Source organism: Pteropus medius, unplaced genomic scaffold, assembly GCF_902729225.1.
Source record: "Pteropus medius unplaced genomic scaffold, Ma_sr-lr_union100, whole genome shotgun sequence".
Classification (NCBI taxonomy): domain Eukaryota; kingdom Metazoa; phylum Chordata; class Mammalia; order Chiroptera; family Pteropodidae; genus Pteropus; species Pteropus medius.
Window position 1 is genome coordinate 9163395 of NW_024347791.1, and position 21006 is coordinate 9184400.

Sequence of the window (21006 nt, forward strand, 5' to 3'; positions counted from 1 at the left end):
TTTGATCCATTTTGAGTTAATTTTTTGAGTGGTTTTAGATAGAAGGTCCAATTTCATTGTTCTGAATGTGTTTGCCCACTTTTCCAAACACCATTTGTTGAAGAGATTATTCTTCCCCCATTAGGTGTTTTCATCTCCTCTGTCAAATATTAGTTGAATGTATTTGCAAGGGTCTAACTCTGAGCTGTATATTTGGTTCCATGGGTCTATGTGTCTATTTGATTACCAAAGCTATGGTAATCAAAACAGTAGCTTTGTAGTACAGTTTAAATGCAGGAAGTGTAATACCTTCAGCTTTATTCTTTTTTCTTCAGGATTGCTTTGGATATTCAGGGTCTCTTTTGCTTCCATACAAGTATTAAAATTGTTTTTTCTATTTCTGTGAAGAATGACATTGGCATTTTGATGGGGATGACACTGAATCTATAGGTGGCTTTAGGTAGCATGAATAATTTAATGATTTTAATTCTTCTGATCCATAATAACTGGGTGTCTTTCCATTTGTTGTCTCCAATTTCTTTCAGCAAAGTCTTGTAGTTTTCATTATAGATCTTTCACTTCCTGCATTAAATTTATTCCTAGGTATTTTGTTTTTTGATGCTATTGTGAGTGAGACAGTTATCTTCATTTTTTCAGATGTTTCTTTACTAGTGTACAAGAATGCAATTGATTTCTGTATGTTTATTTTATATCCTGTAATTTTACTAAAAGTTGATTACATCCCACAGTTTTTAGGTTGCGTCTTTAGGATTTTCTGTATACAAAAGCATATCATCTGCAAATAGCGACAATTTTACTTCTTTCTTTCCTATTTTTGGATGCTTTTTATTTGTTTTGCTTAGTTGCTCTCGCTAGGATTTCCAGTACTATACTGAATGAAAGTGGTGAGAGCAGGCATCCTGTCTGGTTCCTGATCTTAGAGGAAAAGCTTTCAATTTTTATTCACCGAACATAATGTCACCTGTGGGTTTGTCACATGTGGCCTTTATTCTGTTCAGTGATTATATGAAAGGTTTTGTCATGAAAAGAAGTTGCATTTTGTTAAATGCTTTCTTTGCATCTATTTAGATAATCATGATATTTATCTTCCAATCTGTTAATGTGATGCATTACATTCATTGATTTGTATATGTTAACCAGCCTTACATCTCAGGCACGACTTCCACTTGGTTGTGGTGTATAACTGTTTTAAGGTATTTTTGAATTTGATTTGCTTATACAGTGTTAAGAATTTTGAATCTATAGTCATCAGGGATATTGGTCTATAGCTTTCTTGTAGTGTTCTTATCTGGCTTTGGTGTCACAGTAATGTTGGCTTCATAGAATGAGTTTGGAAGTAGTTTTCCTCAATATTTTTGAAGAGCTTTAAAAGGACTGGCATTAATTATTTTTTATTATTAAATTTATTGGGGCAACACTGGTTAATAAAATTATATAGGTTTCAAGTGTACAATTCAATAGTGCATCATCTGTATATTGCACTGTGTGTTCACCATCCAAAGTCAAATTTCCTTCCTCTCTGGTAACCACTAAACTGTTGTCTGTGTCAGAATTGTTTGTTGTCTTGTTTTATATGAGTGATATCATGTGGTTCTCAACTTTTTCTGCCTGGCTTATTTCGCTTAGCATGATTATATCAAGATCCATCTGGGTTGAGTCATATTCTATTGTAGATATGCCACATTTTCTTTATCCAATCATCTATTGGTGAACACAGTTGTTTCCATGTTCTGGCCATTGCAAATAATGGTGCACTGAACGTCAGGGTGCATATGTTTATGGATAAATGTTTTCGAACTTTTTGGTACATACCCAGAAGAGGAATTGCTGGATCATATGGTAATTCTATTAATTTTTTGAGGAACTTACCCCTTTCCCCTATACTGTTTCCCATAGTGGCGATGCCAATTTACATTCTCACCAGTAGTGTATGAGGGGTTCTTTTTCCCTACAACCTCTCCAATACTTGTCTTGCTGATAATAGCCCTTTAACAGGTGTGAGGTGGTATCTCATTGTGCTTTTGATTTGAATTTTCCTATGATCTAGTGAAGTTGTGCATCTTCATATATCTGTTGGTTTTTTGTATATGTCTTGGGAGAAGTGTCTATTTAGGTCCTCTATCCATTATTTTTTTTATTGAGTCATATGAATTCTTTAGCCCCTTGTTTGCAAATATCCTCTCCCATTCAGTTGTTTGCCTCTTGGTTTTGTAGGTTTCTTTTTTGCCGTGCAGAAGCTTCTTAGTTTGATATAGTCCTATTCACTTATTTTTGCTTTTACAATTCATAAAATGCTCTCTAAATCCAAGGTCCATGAGTTTAGTACCTGTGTTTTCTTCTATGCAATTTATTGCTTCAGGTCTTTTATCTATTTTGAGTTTTGTATAAAGTGATCCAGTTTAATTTTTTTTTTTTTGCATGCATCTGTCCAATTTTCCCAATAGCACTTATTGAAGAGATTGTCTTCACCCTCTTGAATGTTTTTTGCTTATTTGTTGAAAATATTTGCCCATATGTATGTGGATTTATTTCTGGGCTCTCAGTTCTTTCCATTGATCTGTATGTTTTTCTGCCAGTACCATGTGGTTTTGCTTATTGCAGCTTTGTAGTACAGTTCGAAATCAGAAAATGTGATACCTTCCACTTTGTTCTTTTGCAAGGTCTCTGGCTTTGGGGTGGGGGGGTCTTTTGTGGTTCCATATAAATTTTAAAATTAGTTGTTCCAGTTCTGAGAAGAATGCCTTTGGTATTTTAATAGGGTTTACATTGATTCTGCGTATTGCTTTATGTAGCACAGGTATTTTAACAATATTAATCCTTCCAATCTGTAAGCATGATATACCCTTCCATTTATTTGCATCCTCTTCAATGTCTTATAGTTTTCACAGTACAGGTCTTTCATGTCTTTGGTATTGTATATACCAATAATGAACTATTATAGAATTTTAAAAAATTCCATTAACAATTGCCTCAGAAAGAATAAAATACCCGGGAATAAATACAACTAAGAAAGTAAAGGGCCTACACTCAGAAAACTATAAGACATTGAAGAAAGAAATTGATACAAGATACACCATGCTCATGGATGGGAAGAATTACACCATCAAAACATCCACACTACTCAAAGCAATCCCTATCAAAATACCAATGACATTTTTCATAAAACTAGAATAGTCCTAAAATTTACATGGAACCACAGAAGACCCCAAATAGCTGAAGTAATCTTGAGAAAAAACAATGTTGGAGGTATCACACTACCTGATATCAAAGTATGCTACAAAGCTATAGTAATCAAAACATCCTGGCACTGGCATAAAAACAGACACATAGATCAATGGAACAGAGTGACCAGAAATAATCCCATACCTATATGGTCAATCTCAAAGGAGGCAAGAACGTACAATGGGGTAAAAACACAGTCTCTATAATAAACGGTTCTAGGGAAACTGGACAGATACATGTAAAAAAATGAAACTGGATCACTCTTTCTTACACTATACAAAAAAATAAACTCAAAATGGATTAAAGACTTAAATGTAACACCTAAAACCATAAAAAAAACACCCCTAGAATTAAGTAGTAAACTCTCTGATATCATCTTTAGCAATACTTTTTTGGATATGTCTCCTTAGGCAAGGGAAAGGAAAGAAAAAATAAATGGGTTTACATCAAACTAAAAAGTTTTTGCACAGTGAAGAAAACCATCAACTGGGATAATATATTCGCCAATGATACATCCAATAAGAGATTAATATCCAAACTATATAAGAAACTTAACACCAAAAAAAAGCCCCAATCTGATTAAAAAATGGGTAGAGGACCTGAACAGACATTTCTCCAAAGAAGATATGTAAATGGCCAATAAACATATGAAAAAATATTCAATCATCAGAGAAATGCAAATTAAAGCCACAGTGAGATATCTCACAGCTGTTAGAATGGCTATCTTCAATTAATCAACAAACATACGTTTTGGCAAAGATATGGAGAAAAGGGAACCTTTGTGCATTGCTGATGGGAATATAAATTGGTACAGCCACTATGGAAAACAGAATGAAAGCCTCTCAAAAAAAAAACAAACAAACATAAAAAATCTACCTTATGACCTAGGAATTCCACTTCTGGGTATTTATCTGAAGAAATCCAAAATATTAATTCAAAAATATATATATACCCTATGTTCACTTATTTACGATAACCAAGGTATGGAAGCAATCTAAGTGTGCACCAGTAGACAACTAGATAAAGATGTGGCACATATAATCAATGGAACATTAGCCATAAAAAGAATAAAATCTTACCATTTGTGACAACATGGATAGACCTAAAGGGTATATGCTGAGTGAAATAAGTCAGAGAAAGACAAATATATGATTTCACTTTTATGTGGAATCTAAAAACCAAAATAAATGAACAGGAGAAATAGAAATAAACTCAGAGAACAGATGGTTGCCAGATTGGCGGTGGGGGTCAGAAGGCTGGGTAAAAGGGGCTAAGAGGTATAATTTGACAGTTATAAAAATAGCACGGGGATGTAAAGTACAGCACAAGGAATATAGTCAATAATATCATGTCATATGGGTACTAATCAGTTTGTAAGGTATATAAATGTCTAATCACTATGTTTTACACCTGAATCTAATATTGTATATCAATAATTATAATTACCATGAGAATGTAATTAAGTGAAAAATAAATTTTTAAAAAGTCAATGAGGAAAGATGATCTTAATAGAAAAGTACAAAGTTCATGAGCAGGAAATTCATGAAAAAGAAAATATAAATGGCTAATAAACATATGTACAGACAACCAAATTAAAACAATGTATTATCATGAATAAAAAAGTATGTAAAAAAAATACAGCTAACATCACATTTTACCCTCAGGTCAGGAACAAAGATATCCAATATCAATTATAGCAGCATTATTATATGAAAGATCTTAATGCGATTAGGTAAGAACAACAAAAGAGTATAATGATTAGAAAGGAAAATAAAAAAGTATTTGTAGATGACTAATTTGTAAAGAAAAATCTAAAAAATATAGAAACAATTATAATTGACATAAGACTTTAGCAAATTTGCATAATATATACCAAGTACATACTATGAGCCAGGCACTGTCCTAAGCCCTTTCTATGCATTAACTCATTTAATCTACACAAAGACCCTATGAAGTACTTACTCTTATTATCCTCACTTTAGAAATGAGGAACTTGAGATTACATAGCTGCCCAAGTTTTCATAATAAACTTTAGGGCTGGGATTTGAACCCAGGTAATCTGTTTGCAAACCTTCTGCTCTTAGTTACATGCTAACATAAATAGCTTGGTTTTGATTACAGAGAAATCTGATTCCTTCAATAAAAGTGTGGCATTCTTATCTTCCTGTCAACCCCATTCAAGGGAAATGACTGTCCCCACTATACCCTCTACTGATTCATACTGCAGCATCTTATGATACTTTATTACGCTTACTCTTTATATCTCTGGCTTCCTTTACTAGCCTATGCCCTCTTGAGACCTGGGACTGTGCCTTACTCCTTATATTTCTAGTGCCAAGCGTAATATCTGCCTGGACAGAACATGGCTCAACAGATGGTCTGCTGAATGAATCAATCGCGTGATGAATGATAACTCCTTTTTCTTTGGTTCATCAAATTTTCCAACTCATTTTTGTTTTTTGGTGATTTACTACAAGGGACAGAACACTGTCATGACAAGTCTGATGTGATTATAGGCTTTTGGCACAATCTCTATGGATCAAGACACTGCTTCCTTTGCATTTAACTCAAGAATCCTCGCTCGCTGAGGGCCCAGACAATATGTTTAGCTGAATGCAGCTAGAATTTGCATTTATGATAAACAGGATAAAGAAGAAAAGGATAAAGTAGAATATTTTCATACTCATTTCTAAGTATTCGTCGAAGAGTCCGTAGGCGTTCATGGGCTGAAGGTTGTAGTCCCTTTCCCACTGTGGGAAACTGATTTTCCTTTCGGGCCCATGTTCTTGTCGTACTTTTCTTCTAGTCCACCAATTCTGAATTAACCTGCACAATAAGAGCTATTTGTTTAAAATATAAATTTATATATCTATATAACTGTTCATGAGACTTCAAAAAGAGTCCACATATAGTCATAGTTTAACCCATTTCCCGTTTGGCCTGAGAATGCTTGCTGGCAGTGCTTGTGTCTTTAGCATGTAGCCCGAGATAATTCACGGATTACAGTCCTAACCTTACCCCCAGTGTTTGCCATGAAATACCTCGCTTTATTACTTTTGCATTGGTCTAGTATATCGATAGTCTTTGGAAGCAAATGACATCATTCTGTTTTTAGTTGTTCTATCACTGAAAATGTCAAATCCTAGAAAACATAGCATTCCTATGAGTGATGTTAAATGAATTCTGGCAGTGAGCCTTTTTTTTCTAAACGGGAAAAGGGTTAAAAAAAAAATATATTAGGACACGCTACCAGGGAAATAAGGCCTTGGATTAGGAATAACAATGGAGGCTATATGTCAAGTATTTTTACTTCCCAATGAACAGAATGACTGATGAACTTAATCACTCACGAAACTGTCTCAGATTCAGCGTTGCCTGTGAGAATTGGAGAGAGGACTGAGAACATCTGTAAACCAACCCCCCAGTACGAAGGCAACACCCAGGTATCTTACGGGTCTAAGCTTTCAGAGGAAGATCTGGCCTAGCTGGTTTAATTAAATTATGGTTTATACTTTAAAGTAGAATATAATGCCTCTAGTTTAAAATTTTTTATGCTTTAAAAAGTTTTACAGAAAACATCAAACACTTGGAATAAGTTTTCTAAAAATAAATCTATGAAAATTATTAGTATTGGCTCTGCCAGGGAGCTAAGAGATGACTTTTCGAAGTGAACAAAGTTCCAGCTAATTTTTCTGGCTAAGTGATCCTCCCTGAAACCTGGAGTTCTTTATAGGACACGCCAAGCTGACACAGAAACCAGTAAGTGTGGAATTAAAGCAGAAATAGAAGTGTTGATGCTTTATGTCCCTTTCAAACTTAACCGATCTGAGCGAACAGCAGAATTTGAAATTATCCTTACAAAGGTGATGTAGGTTTTTGCCCATTGTCACCAACGTAAACTATTATGATAATATTTTTACTGATTAAGATATTCTGACTTAGAAATACCCTGGTTTCTTTTCTGAACCCCTAAACATTTCTCCTTTCCATGAGTTTCTTTTCTGTACAGTCTGAATTTAAGGTAGTTAAAAAAAAATTACCATTCCTGATTTATCTCAGAAATGGAGGAGTGGAGATCTAGTAAAGAATATCCATTTTTGTTCATGTGACTTGTGCTAGGTCTTCCGAAAGAGCCAATGTTTATTATTTTCAAGTCTGTCTTTGAATATCTGAGCATGAACACTTAGCTCCAGGTATACGCACTGGCCGAGCTGCTGAATCTGCATTGCTTATCTTACTTGCCACACCTAGAAAAGCCAATAATGAGCAATGCTGCCTCTCCACCACAGATACCAAAAGTACTTACGGGTAGCCAAGTTCCATGAAATTATTCCAGGTCTGCTTTAGCACCATTATAATACCCATTTGCATACAGAGATCAATAAGGCATCCACTAGGGTGGCACTACGAGGTAAGCAAACACAGAAATTCAAGAATCAATGGGGAGGAAGAAAGGGTGTCTGGTTTTTAGTATGTACAAAGTGCCCTAAGGCTGTTAATGCAAGGCTGAAGGAAACAAGGAATGATGGGAGAATACAGACCTCTTCTAGTCTCCATCTGTTTATCAGCCTCAAGTAGGCACCTGGGTGTCCTGTAAATCTTCAACACACAGAAAAACAAACCATTAGCATCTTATAGGTCTAAGCATTCAGTGAATATTATGTTTAGATTAGCACATCTTCTAATGACAATTGCTGGTACAGTAAGTATCATGTGTTAAGGAATTAGGAAACTCTTCAGAGCTGTCATAACTGTAGCTTCTAGAATTCTCCAAGGTGTATGTCCCTTTGGCCTTTCTATCTGGCTGTCGACCACAGAGGCCAGTTCTCGTTGCTTGCTGTGACTATAACTCTTCTGCTAAATATCAAGTGCCCTGGCCTGTGTAAGCAGCAGGTTGGCTTGAAACACATTCTGATCTTTTTGAATTATAGTAATGATTATTATTTTTAATTTTAAATTTTTTTGGTGACATTGGTTAACAAAATCCAGTGTTTCAGGTGTACTATTTAACAGTAAGGCATATCTCTCTCTCTCTCTCTCTCTATATATATATAGATAGATAGATAGATAGATAGATAGATAGATAGATAGAGATAGATATATATAGATATATAGATATATATAGATAGATAGATATATATATCTATATATAGATATAGAGATAGATAGATATAGTGCATTGTGTGTTCCCCTCTAATAGGAATGGTTTTTTTAAAAATTAAACTATTTGACCAGAATTCCATACTGAAGTAGCTAAATATTGAGGAGAGGCTGCTGCATCGTCTCACCAAAACCCAATCCTCAGCCCGTCCCTGGTTCTCCTCTGCTCAGAAACACTTCCTGGTGTGATGGAATTCACAGGACACGGCCATGAAAATGTGAGATCCTTTCCAAATCCTCCTAACTGCTGGTTTCAGAAGTTACCCAGGCAGTGCTGGCATCCTGTGTCAGCCCCCTTTCCTGTCTGGATGTCCCACCCTCTTCCGTGACGTCAAGGATAAAGTCAGGACATGCTGCAGGCCACCCTCCCCCTCATGCCACCTGCTCATATAGGTGTGAGATGCGGGGGCTGGATTCAGGTGCAGATGGAGTACAGTTTTAAATTCATCCTTTGTTTGTGCAAATGATTTTCCTCGACTTACCTTAGCAAGAAAAGGTACACAGATACTTTAGAGCGAAGACCATTTTCTGCGATGGGAGTGGGAAGGAAAAGGAGGTGGCTGATCTTCTCTTTTTACACTTTGTATAAATCACTCTAAAGGAGGGACTTCTCTGTCACCCCTGGTCAGTGACCTCTGTGTCCTGTCCCCAGACCAGGGAGTATGGACAGATGGGTTCTTACCTTCCGAGGAAGAACGCGATGTAAAACGTGGAGCTGTTCAGATTGACAAACTGAAAAAGAAACATTTTCAGGGTGAAGCTGTTCTCCCACTCGGACTCCGTGCGAGGCTGTTCTGTGGGTGAAAGGGGAGCAGAGTTTGAAAGGCGGCGTCTGACCCCTCTCAACTCCCTCTGTCCCCCTCCCCATGCACACAGGGTGGTAACAGGCACCCCAACGAGGCTGCGGGAGACTTCCATTTGCCTATAGATGGAGACAAAGTGGACCACCCATGGGATCCTCAAGCTTGTAGACCAGCCCCAGAAAGGGTTTGGTGCGAAGCGGTTACTGACGTGTCCGAGGGGACAGAATATCCAGTTTGTTCCATTGTTACAGGAGGCCCAGGGAGTCTGCAGTAGAGACAGCCAGGCTGAAGGGGCCTTGTCCCTAGTCCTGGCTCTCTGCAGGAGTCCCTCCTTTTGCTCTTAGTTTCCGCCTGTGGGGAAGACCCCGTGTAGGGTCGGGTCCCCTCCCAGATCCTAAAAGTTCTTTGGTCTCAACTTCTATTTCTGGTGAAATGCCAGGCACTACTAAGTGAGAAAACCAGATCCCTATCTCAGAATGTTGATGCATTTGACTTCTTTACCTGTCACCCTCAGCCATCATTTTTCATTATCATAGATGAATGCCAAGGAGATGACCTCATTTTTAGAGCTTTTACTGTACATCATCATTTGTGTCTTACAATTTCCTGACATCAGTCAGGCACCGATCCTTATATTTCAGCTTCTATAAAGCAAATGCTCTTTGGATATTGTGATATGAACCAAAATATGGACCAAACCTACAAGTTGACATCTCATGTCAAATGTACTTATCCTTCCCTAGGAGCTGCATCCTCACCCCAAGCCATGCCAAAGAAAATGTATTTAATGCAATGAGGTTTTCTCTGTTTCCACATTCTCTGAGCTTTTAATCACTCATTTACCATTTCAACTCAATTCCTTTTCCGTGAATTATAACCCAAAATGCTTCCTGGGAGCATATCAGAGAAGAGAAAGAAAGAGAATTTTATTTAAAACAGTTTAAAAGTCAGCTTCAGAACAAGGCTGCACTGCTGTTGAGGGAAGAAAAGAAAAAGGATTTTAAAGGGTTTTAACTTTCTTTCACTTCTGCTGTTGAACTCTTAGATATCAGATGTCAGTCAGCTGGGTGAATTTCCAGGTGTCCCAATTACAAATGGACCAATGCTGTATCTCCATTGGCATCTCTGCCAGCCTGGCTCAAGGTGCCACTGGGCAGTCTACCAATGCATAGATACCTTTCTGTGGACATAAACCTCTATCTTTTTGGCAGGGGGTGATGACAGTGTAAGATTTCAATGACATTAAAGGAGATATGCCAAGTGCTCAGCTCTGTATCTGGTACACAGAAGGACTCAACAAATAGCATCTTGTTTATAATGGTCATTATAAATAAATATGCCTTTGTGATTTTTTTTCTCTCTGGACAAGCTGCGCATGGGAATGCACCAAAATAGGTCATGTGTGGAACACATAATTTCCTCAAACTGCATAGAGGAAAATGACTAATATCGCAATAATAAAATTGGGACACTTTCTATATCTTCAAAATGTGGAAAATATACAGCATATAGCTGGCTACCAGGTTGTTGTAGTATTTTATGGAGTCAGACAAATGTTCTTAGGGGTGACTCACCAGATAAATGTTCTTTTAACAAATTTCTGATTGTTAGCCTGCCTACATTCCAAGTAGAAGTCCTCCAGCCTTCAAAGCCTGAAACTTTGCTGTGATTTTTCTTATAGCATGAAAACTTGATACATTTTAAAATAAATAAAAATTGTAGGCAGCAAATGAACACTTTTCTAAACGATTCTGGGCACTATCCACGTGTTTTTGTGATGATTTATTTTTTTGTACGTTAAGAGAAAACCTACTTTAAATTACATTAGCTCATGATAGATAATGTTTGTGACAAGTTTTAAAGCTTTAGACAGAAAAGCTCCCCCAGTTATCAGCCATATTTAAAATATCCTGTCGAGGGCAAAGAACAAATTGCTGTATGCAATTCCAAATAAAGGAAATATTTCTTTACAGCAATGTTTTAGAAATGAACCTTTGAAAAGGTATTTTCCAGAGTACAAACTGTACCAGAAATAAAAAAAAAAGTGTCACTTACCTAAATTTGTCAGAAGAAGTGCAACTTTTTCATAGAGCTGTAAAATAAATTTCATATGTTTAATAGAAGAACTGTATGTGTTCTAAAATCTGTAATTATAAAGGAAAAGGTGATCAAGTCACGAGCAAAAACAGTTTAGTGAAAAACTGTTTCACTAGCCATCCATTGCTCAAACAACGATGATAATGCGAAAAATTGTGTCCTTTCAGGGCAAGAAGGAAAGGTACGAGGTCCCATTTTATTGTTTTTAAAATCTCCTCATTTTGGAGTGAATAATTCTGTGACAATAGGGCTAGCAGCCACTAATTACTGGCTTGCTAAGTGATTCTGGGCAAGTTGTAACATTCCTGGGCCTCGGCATTCTCAGTGTAAAAATCTCAGACTGCTTCTGGGGGTAAGATTCTATATTGCTTACTGTTTATGGACTGCTGGACTTTCTAGCTTATAGCTTTCATAAGTACTGAAGTGATCAAATGTTATTGGGAATTCCCATTATGATACTCTGCTTTCCCATTAGTACGTTAGATGCATCCTTAAACTCCCCCAGTCATCTGCTAAATGGAGGCCTTAAGAGAGAAAGAAAGTGTGTGCGTGTGCATGTGTGTCCGTGTATGCATGTGTCAATGGAAGTGCAGGGTGTACTGTTCAAGGCAAATTCAAGTCTAGGCAATTCCCCAGAGAGGGTATTAACTAAGAAAAAGAACAAGTGCCTTATCTAAAATGAAAGATGATAAATGAAAAGGAAAAGGAAAATTAGTCAAATGGATTTGAATAATATGCAAATAAAGATCACGTTTAGACAAAAGTAGCAAAAATGTACTGGTTAAAATTCCCCCAATTATTTTAAAGAAATAGAACAAAAAATCATCAGATTTGTATGGAAGCACAAAGGACCCCGAATTGCCAAAGTCATCCTGAGAAAAAAGAACAAGGCTGGAGTCAGGCATCACTCTGCCAGACTTCAAATTATACTACAAAGTGACAATCATCAAAATGGCATAGTATTGACAGCAAAGCAGACACAGACCAGTGGAACAGAATTCAGAGTCCAGAAGTAAACCCATATTTATATGGGCAAATAATTTTCGACAAAAGAGCCAAAAACATACAGTGGAGAAAGGAAAGCCTCTTCAATAAATGGTGCCGGGAAAACAGGAAAGCCACCTGCAAAAGAATGAAACTAGACTGTTGTCTATCACCACACACCAAAATTAACTCAGAATGGATTAAGGACCTGAATATAAGACCTGAAACAATAAAATACATAGAAGAAAACATAGGAACTAAACTCAAGGACCCTGGGACTTAAAGATTTTATAAATTTGACCTCAAAGGCAAGGGAAGTCAAAACTAAAATAAATGAATGGGACTACATCAAATTAAAAAGCTTCTGCACAGCAAAAAAAAAAAAAACATCAACAAGGCAAAGAGACAACCATCCGAAAGGGAAAATATATTTGCAAGCAACACCTCCGATAAGGGCCTAATATCCAGAATATACAAAGAACTCATACAACTCTATAACATTAAAAAAAAAATCCAATATAAAATGAGCAGAAGACCTGAACAGACACTTCTCCCAAGAAGACATACAAATGGCCAAAAAACATATGAAAAGATGCTCGACATCGCTAGCTATTAGGGAAATGCAAATCAAAACCACAATGAGATACCACCTCACACCTGGTAGAATAGCTATAATCAGCAAGACTAGTAATAACAAATGTTGGAGAGGATGCGGAGAAAAAGGAACCCTCATATACTGCTGGTGGGACTGCAAATTGGTACAGCCACTATGGAAAACAGTACGGAGGTTCCTCAAAAAACAAAGAATTGATCTACCATATGATCCAGCAATCCCTCTACTGGGTATTTACCCTAAAGACTTGAAAACATATATCCAAAAAGATATTTGCACACTCATGCTCATAGCAGCATTATTCATGGTGGCCATGAAACAACCGAAGTGTCCTACGATAGATGACTGGATCAAGAAGCTGTGGTACATATATACAATGGAAAATTACTCAACCATAAGAAGAGATGAAATACTGCCATTTGTGACAATGTGAATGGACCTTAAGATAATCATGCTAAGAAAAGCCAGACAGAAAAAGTTGAAAATCACATGATATCACTTATATGTGGGATATAAACCTAAAAGTGACAGAGACTGATAAACATGGACAATAGACTAATGGTTACCAGAAGGGAGGGGCAAAGGGAGAGGTAGGTTGGATAAAAGGGGTCAAATACGTGGTGATAGAAAGAAACCTAACATTGGCAGTGAACACACAATGCAATATATATGCCTTACTGTTGAATTGTACACCTGAAACTTACTGGATTTTGTTAACCAATGTCACCATTATTTTAAAAAAAAGAAAAAAAAGAAAAATCAACAACAAAATAATAAAATTTCCCCAACTGAAATTATAACTTGACCAGCAGCAAGCTGTGGGGCTTGGGCACACTACCTCATCTCTTCTTCAGGCCTCCATTTTCCTTACATGAGAGTAGGTATTGGACTCATCGATCTTAAGGTCCTTCCTAACTTTTGAATTCTCTTTTCTAAGGTTTCTGCTAACTACAGAAACAGGCAAAATACTCACATTTTATAGCTCTAAACTTTCATCAATGACTATGGTTTGCTATGCAAGATATATTAATAAGGCCACAGAATCAAATTTTGTGCATAAAATCTCCAACTCTAGAGTCCAATGTTAAAAGAGATTGGTAGAATTTTTAATAAAGAATCCTGTGGTATAGATTAGTCACACATTTTAATTTTATCTTAAAAATAAAACATTGGTAAACAACAGATTAAGACATGTTTTAATCGAATCTATTTTACTATTACAATCATACTATGTCATTAAAGTTATTTAATTCTGTAATTATCAAGGAAAATTATATTTGACTGTTGAGTCAACTTTTCTGAAAAATACAGTTTTTGATTATGCAGTGTATCCTTGATAGCTTTTAAGTTGACATATGTTTATCAAACTGCCTCACTTTGCACACTTGTCTCAAAAGTCTTGGGAGCTGGTGACGTGCTAACGTTATTTTGGATTGGACACTGAAAAAATGGAATTTATAAAAGGAACAGCACAGGAGTTGAAATATGATTAATATTAACCTTTTGAAAAATAAGTGCATGAGGACAAAGTAGGGATCTGTGGCATCTGTGAAAACTTTATACATACATTGAAGATACAGAGAGACAGGGAGGCTGTGAGTGGCATGAAGCAGGAAAGGTCACATAAACAGAGAGACTAAAGGTCAGCAACAGATGTTCAGATGAGTGGTTTCTGGAGTCTGATGTCTCAGTAGGCAGTTGAGATAAAAAACCATGGGTGTCTCTGATAAGAGCAGTGGAAAAATCTAAGTTTCCATACCGATGCTACAAATTGCAAATGTTAAAATCTGTAACTGGCAGAAAGCTTTGTGATCTTAAGTGTATTTTTAAAAGAAGCTTCTAATTAGAGTATTACTAATTTGACTTTGTTCTCCCGATCAATGTATCTGAGATTGTCTGATGCAAGTCATATTTTGTGGTTTACTTCTTTTTCGAACAAGACATTGTGGTTTTCACTATTTACGGTATAATGAAACATCTGATTCAATTGGTATGGCTGAATGAATAGAACAGTAATAACTTTTAGTCTCCTCCTGGGATATGTCCTCTGTTGGCATTTTTAGCTTGCAATATTTAGATGTTCTTTGGTTGCTAGTGAAACAGAATGGAATTGAAGCAGCATGACTAGGAGCAAGAAAACCCATCCTATTCACTTCATCTTTGAAATATTTACTTTTTTAGGAAAAGAAATAAAATGAAAACTAGTAAGTGCTCCTTAACCAGTCATTAAGAGGCATAATATTTTGTTAGGATCCGAAACACTTTTGTAAAATGTGAATTTTATTTTAAAGTACACATTAAGTAAGAGTAAATACATATCATCAAATCTAAAAATAGGCATCTCTTATAGGCCTGCTTCTTTAGTCAGCGTTGGACATATCTAGCAAAAAGAAAAAGGTATGTGATCTATAACAGTATTATTTAAAAGTTAGAGGCCTTAATGAACGTAAATTAAAAACCAATCTACTCTCAAAATTTTTGTATTCAATTAATGAAAAAGTATTAATGATTAATGTAAATAATAATTTTTGCAAAATTAGTATGGCTGAAATTTTTAGTAGTTGAAAACACTTCATATAGCTATAAAAAACCATATTATTGAGTCATGAAAACTGAGTAACTTAAGAAATCAGTAGTTTAGTAGTAAACTGATCAAAGCTACGTTACAGTCGTTAGTCTGTCATCTGCCCTTTATGTGATATTTGCTTTTTTAGATATTCTGATGAGTCTTTTCAAACTATATTACACACTTGGTTGCCTTCACAATGGAAATTGCAGAGCTTCAGGGCATAAGACAGGGCTGTAAATCTGTGCGCTGAGCTGGGGATGTCATCAGAGATGGCCAAGGAGGATAAGGCAAATGGTTCCTGCGCAAAAGGGTCCTGAATGACACTGTTTTGAGAATTCCTCTGTATATTTTTTATTTACTTTCCTTCCCCTTGCTATGGCTTGTCCTGTCTTGTCTGTATTCTTGCTTTAGTAACCTTCTGTTTTCCTAGTTTGATGTTGGCTGAGAAATCAGAACACCAAAGGTATTCACACTGTATCTAAAATAAATAAAAATATACCTTAAGGTCATTCACAAGAATAACAAATGTTAGCTTTAGTGTATGGACTCTGCATCATCCATTTTGGTGACTCTGAAACCCCTTGGTAGATAAAACATATGAAATGCCTACTAGCCTAGTGCCCAGCACATGGTATGTGCTTTGTAATGTCCAGAACCATATATATGTCCCACTCCTTATGCTTCCTTCTTCATTTTTAGTTTATTGTTTCTTTTCTAAGCTGTGTCTTATGAAGTAGAGATTGCTGAATAAGTGATTTCCAGCTAAATGAAGGATTACTCTGACAAACACTGGCACCTGCTCAAAACATATGAGCAAACATATATTTATAGACTCACTGCATGTACACAGAAATTATTTAAGATGTATAAATTAAATTTTAATCAGACTTTAGAGGAAAGTTATTATTAAAAAAAAAAATACAGTAAGCTTTAATTCATCTCATCCTACCAGGATGCAGACTCTTTCACTGCTCTGGCTGTTTGGTTAATTTCACTGTGATCACTGCCCTTCACAATGAATTCCACAGTCCACTTTGAGACTAGCCGAGTAGCGAGGAGGGTCAGGGGGTGCCACACACCCACTTTCAGCCTCCACTTGACCAAGCAGTTACACGATCGTCATGTCAAAATGATCAGCCACTGCTCTTTTTTCATTTTTATAACTTCTGGATTTTAAAGCTTTTTTTCCCCTAAGGTAATAAATTCCTGTGTGTTTTATTAATAGTAAGAAGAAATTATCTATATTTCATTAGCTCGCTGATTAATAGTTCACCTAAGAATCATAAACTTCTTTATTACCGGGTAGGTTGAATGCTCTTAAGAATCAGAGTTGATTGGTTATAGACTTTAGAATTGTTTAAAGAGCTAGAAATAGCAATCTGAGTAGATAAGACTGTGTTGATAACAGTATTAAATTATTTGGCCTTTGGGAAGCCCTTTACTAATGATGACAACATTTCAGCAGTATAGCCCAGATTTATGATGCAGTATAATGAATTCTCCAGGCTTAACGCTGTACGTGGCACTCCGCATACATTATCTAATTTATTCCCTACTACAAATTTCTAATGTCAGTATTTTTATATGTAGGTTGACCTCAAGTCTAACAATGTCAGCTATTACCTTTCATTCTGCAAATAATCACAATGTACTGAAAGCCTACTATGTGCCAGGCCCTGTTCCAGACACACGGAAACAATAACAGCAAAAAATATATAGACAAAAGTTTCTGCCCTCATATGCCTAAATCCCAACAGAGAAGACAGATAATGAACAAAATAAAATTTAAAACATAGCATATGAGGTGGTGATAAGTGCCATAGAGAAAAATAAAGCAGGCAAGGAGGATATAGTCAGATTGCAGGAGTCAGCTGCAATTTTAAATTGAGTGACCGGGGAAGCCATTAGGAGAGTAACAGTTGACCTGAAACTTACTGGATTTTGTTAACCAATGTCACCATAATAAAAATTAATTAAAAAAAAATTGAACAAAGACCTGAAGGAGGTGAGGGAGCAAGCTATGCAGACCCAGTGGGGAAGAATATTCCAGGCAGAGAGAAGAGCAAGCGGAAAGACTAGGGTGAGAGCCTGCCTGGACATCCCAGTGGTTGAGGAGCAGGGAGGAGACGAGGTCAGAGATGTCACAGGGGCCAGATGAGGGAGAGCCCCAGAGGCCATGTGAAAACGTGAACTTTCATTCTGAGCAAGAGGAAAGCCACCGGAAATTGTGAACAGGGCAGTGACATGAGTTAACGTCTGTGTAAGAAGCTCACTCTGGCTGTTGTGAGGAGCCTAGATGGAGAGGAACACACGTGGTGGCTGGGAGCCCAGTTCGGAGGGCATTGCCACAACCCAGGTGGGAGCTGGGGATGCGTGAAAGGCTTTCAAACTCTGGAAACATTTTGATGGTGAGAGAAACAGAGGCGACACGGATAATGCCAAGGTTTTCAGCCTGAGTAACCGCAACATGGAGGCTGAGGGAGGAGCTGATTCCGGAAGGATGACGGAGAGTCTGGGTTTGAATGTGTAAGGTGAGGATGATCCTTTAGTTTGGGGTACAAGGGAGACATCTAGACTGAAATACACAACTGAAAAAAGCCTGAAATCAAGACAAGCAACACATATCGCCCTGATGTGTCCCCTGCAGGGTTATCTCAAAGGCTGCTTTGGACGCTGGTGACCTTCACATCATTCAGAAACAAAGGAAGGGAGAACCAACACTGTTGAACTATGTCACAGATTCTGAGCTGGGCTTTTAAAATACATTCTTTCTCTAAATTTCCTCAAAGGGTATACAGTATTATCTTATTGAATAAGGCAATTAAGATTCAGAGAGAATACTTTGCCAAACCAAACACTGCAGAAAATATGGGAGCCTAGATTTGACTCAAGCCTTCTGATCCCCAGATCTGAGTGCATCTCAGATGCACTCTGTAAGACCATGTCCTTGAAGCAACAGAAGAAAACTATCACGTGCAGCGCACATATTTTATGCATTTGATCAGTTACCTTGCAGCTCACTTACCACATTCAGCAACATGATGATACAGAAGTTGATGCACACGGCAGTCCCTGTGGTTGCAACCTGAGAGTTATTTCTGATCAATGCCCACTTGAAGGCAGCAAAAGTGCTGACAGTCACCACCCGATAAATGACGATCCCGAACACAGCGGCGATCACCACGCAGATCTGGCAGGAAGAAAGAGGAGACCCAGTGAGTACCATGGTGGAATGTTGCAGGCAGAGGGTTCCCGGCACCTGGAAAATCTTCTGAGGACAGAAGAAAATAAAGCAACGATGGCACTGACTCAACAAACCGCAACAAAATGCACACACTTCGTATTTTCTCTTGTCTATTTGTATTTTCTTTGTTATTCAAAGAATAGCACTTGAAAGCTACAGGGTAACATTTATTAAGCAGAATATTCGATTGAGCAGATAAGCAGATATTTACTATGGAAATCTTACAATGTCCCTCTTCTGTTTAGAACTAGTTATTGGTTTCCTTTCACTCTCTGGATAAAAGCAAAGCCCTTAGTGACCTGTAAGACGCTTCACAGCCCCACTGTGTGCCACTTTCCCTGCCCTTGGGGGGTTCCAGACTTTCTCTCATTGTTTCAAATGGGCTAAGTACCTTTATTCTTCAAGACTATTTCCTTTGCCTAAAATGCCAACCCACCTATTCCCCTACCCAATACACACATGGCCTGGTTAACACCTGCTCATCCTTCACATGTCAGCTCAAGAACCACTTCAAAATTAAAGCTTTTCATGACTCCTCAGGTTTTTTTGTTTGTTTTACGGTAACTATACTCTCTTTTCAGTACCTACCTATAATTTGTAACAACTTGTCAGCCTGATTACTGCTGGTCTCCTTGGCTTAGAAGGTGAGCTCCATCAGGGCGGGGGTGGTACCTGTTTTTGCTCACCATGGTTTCTGCAGCTACTTAGCATAATTGCAGGTAGTTACTTGTTGCTGAATAAGCCAACTTTGTGATAGGTGCATAACCTCTTATTAATTACATATAAATATAGACCGAACTGAAGCATCTTTCTCTGAAGAGTTCACGGTGTTAGAGAAGAACACAGCATGCCTTCTTTCCCCATAAAATGATGGAAATCTGAGACTCCAGAAAGTTTTGTGACTTTCATTAGGTGACTCAATATATCGGAGTAGAGAGCTGAGCCTACTTAGTTATCAAACACTGGATCTTAAAGCTAGGCCTCCACTGACTTACAGATTTCTTTCTTCATAGAAGCATTATTCTGTTTTACAAAAACTCCATTTTGGGCTATGAGTGACATGCTCTAAAAGCTTGAGCATGAACCCTATCTGAAACTGGCCAAAATAACAACAACAAACAACAATGAAATAAAGCCCACATTTTAATCCTAGTCCTGTTGATAGGGGATAGGTGAAATCTACATTGAATTTCAGACAAGGGTGGCAATACGGTATGATGGACATCTCTCTGGACTCAGAAGGAAGTCAGGTCTGAGTCCCAGCTCAGCGACTACCTAACAGTGTGACCTTCGGAAGTAGCTTGTCCTCTCCAGGGCTTTAGCCTCCTATGCTCTAGGTAGAATAAAGAAAGCTTAATCTATATCTACAGGTCTTGTTGTGAGAAACGAAAATCAAGACAACAAACACGAATGTACTTACAGAAGGCAAAGCATGACACAATTGCTTACAAAGCAGTGTCTATAGAAGGGCATAGATATGAATTTTGATCTGAGCTGAGGGACTCTCGGGCATGCTGCTTACCCTTTCATCTTCCCTCTTTCTAGCTAAAGAAGAGTAGATCATCTGCATCTGCTGTAGTCTTGTCCTCATTTTAATGATCTAGGATATATCTTTACACACTTGCCATTTGAAAAAAGGAAAAGAGACTCCTAATCACTTCTTATTGTTCTAAAATGACATTTTTGATAACTTTGCATGTGTTTTGTTTAGTAGTTAACAAGGTCAAAGTTGATCGCAAAAATGACTTCTTTTTAGGAAAAGCTAACCACCCAGCTTCAAGGTAGTATTTTTCAAATTGATATAACTATTAGTGAAGATGGAAATCAATTTTAGGGAGTTATAGCTGGCATTAAAAAAAGACTATAATAAAAAAAATCAGGGTTCATTGCATATTGTAAAGGTGAGCACTATTTCACTATTTTAGTTTTATAGACCTATTTGCATAGAATATACTGAGTCATGACAGAGAATGTATTTCATACATGGGCTTGGTAAAAAAAAAAAAAAGTTTGAAAAAAACTGCTGTAGACCCTATCTCATATTTTTAGTTCCTTTCCGTATGGCATAGAGAAGCAAGTGGAAAGAACATCAGATTAAAATAGAGGATCTGAGTTCTTGGCTATTTACTGGCTATTTAGTGGCTAACCTGGTAAAGCCCCTTAATCTTTTGGAGTCTCCACTGTTCCATCTGTAACACGGGGACAACACCACCATCCCTGACCACCTCATGGAGTTGTGAGGAATAAAAGAACATGCAAAAATGTCATATGGAACTACGTAAATAAATGCCTGATATGATTATTGTTATCATGA

General features: G+C 37.1%; 1 protein-coding gene across 12 annotated transcripts in view; it reads right to left on the reverse strand.

Moving 5' to 3' along the window:
- ANO4 (anoctamin 4) overlaps window positions 1-21006 on the reverse strand; it is a 329614-nt gene that overhangs the window by 24759 nt on the left and 283849 nt on the right. For all 12 annotated transcript variants that reach the window (XR_005656166.1, XM_039877984.1, XM_039877989.1 and 9 more), the window contains 6 exons: window positions 18474-18638; window positions 11241-11277; window positions 9065-9176; window positions 7764-7821; window positions 7529-7626; window positions 5906-6048 (listed from right to left, as the gene is read on the reverse strand). Coding sequence is in view for 11 of the 12 variants with exons in the window: in XM_039877984.1 (XP_039733918.1) it covers window positions 5906-6048; window positions 7529-7626; window positions 7764-7821; window positions 9065-9176; window positions 11241-11277; window positions 18474-18638 (613 nt within the window). In the remaining variant the exon portion in view is untranslated. The remainder of the gene's footprint in view (window positions 1-5905; window positions 6049-7528; window positions 7627-7763; window positions 7822-9064; window positions 9177-11240; window positions 11278-18473; window positions 18639-21006) is intronic.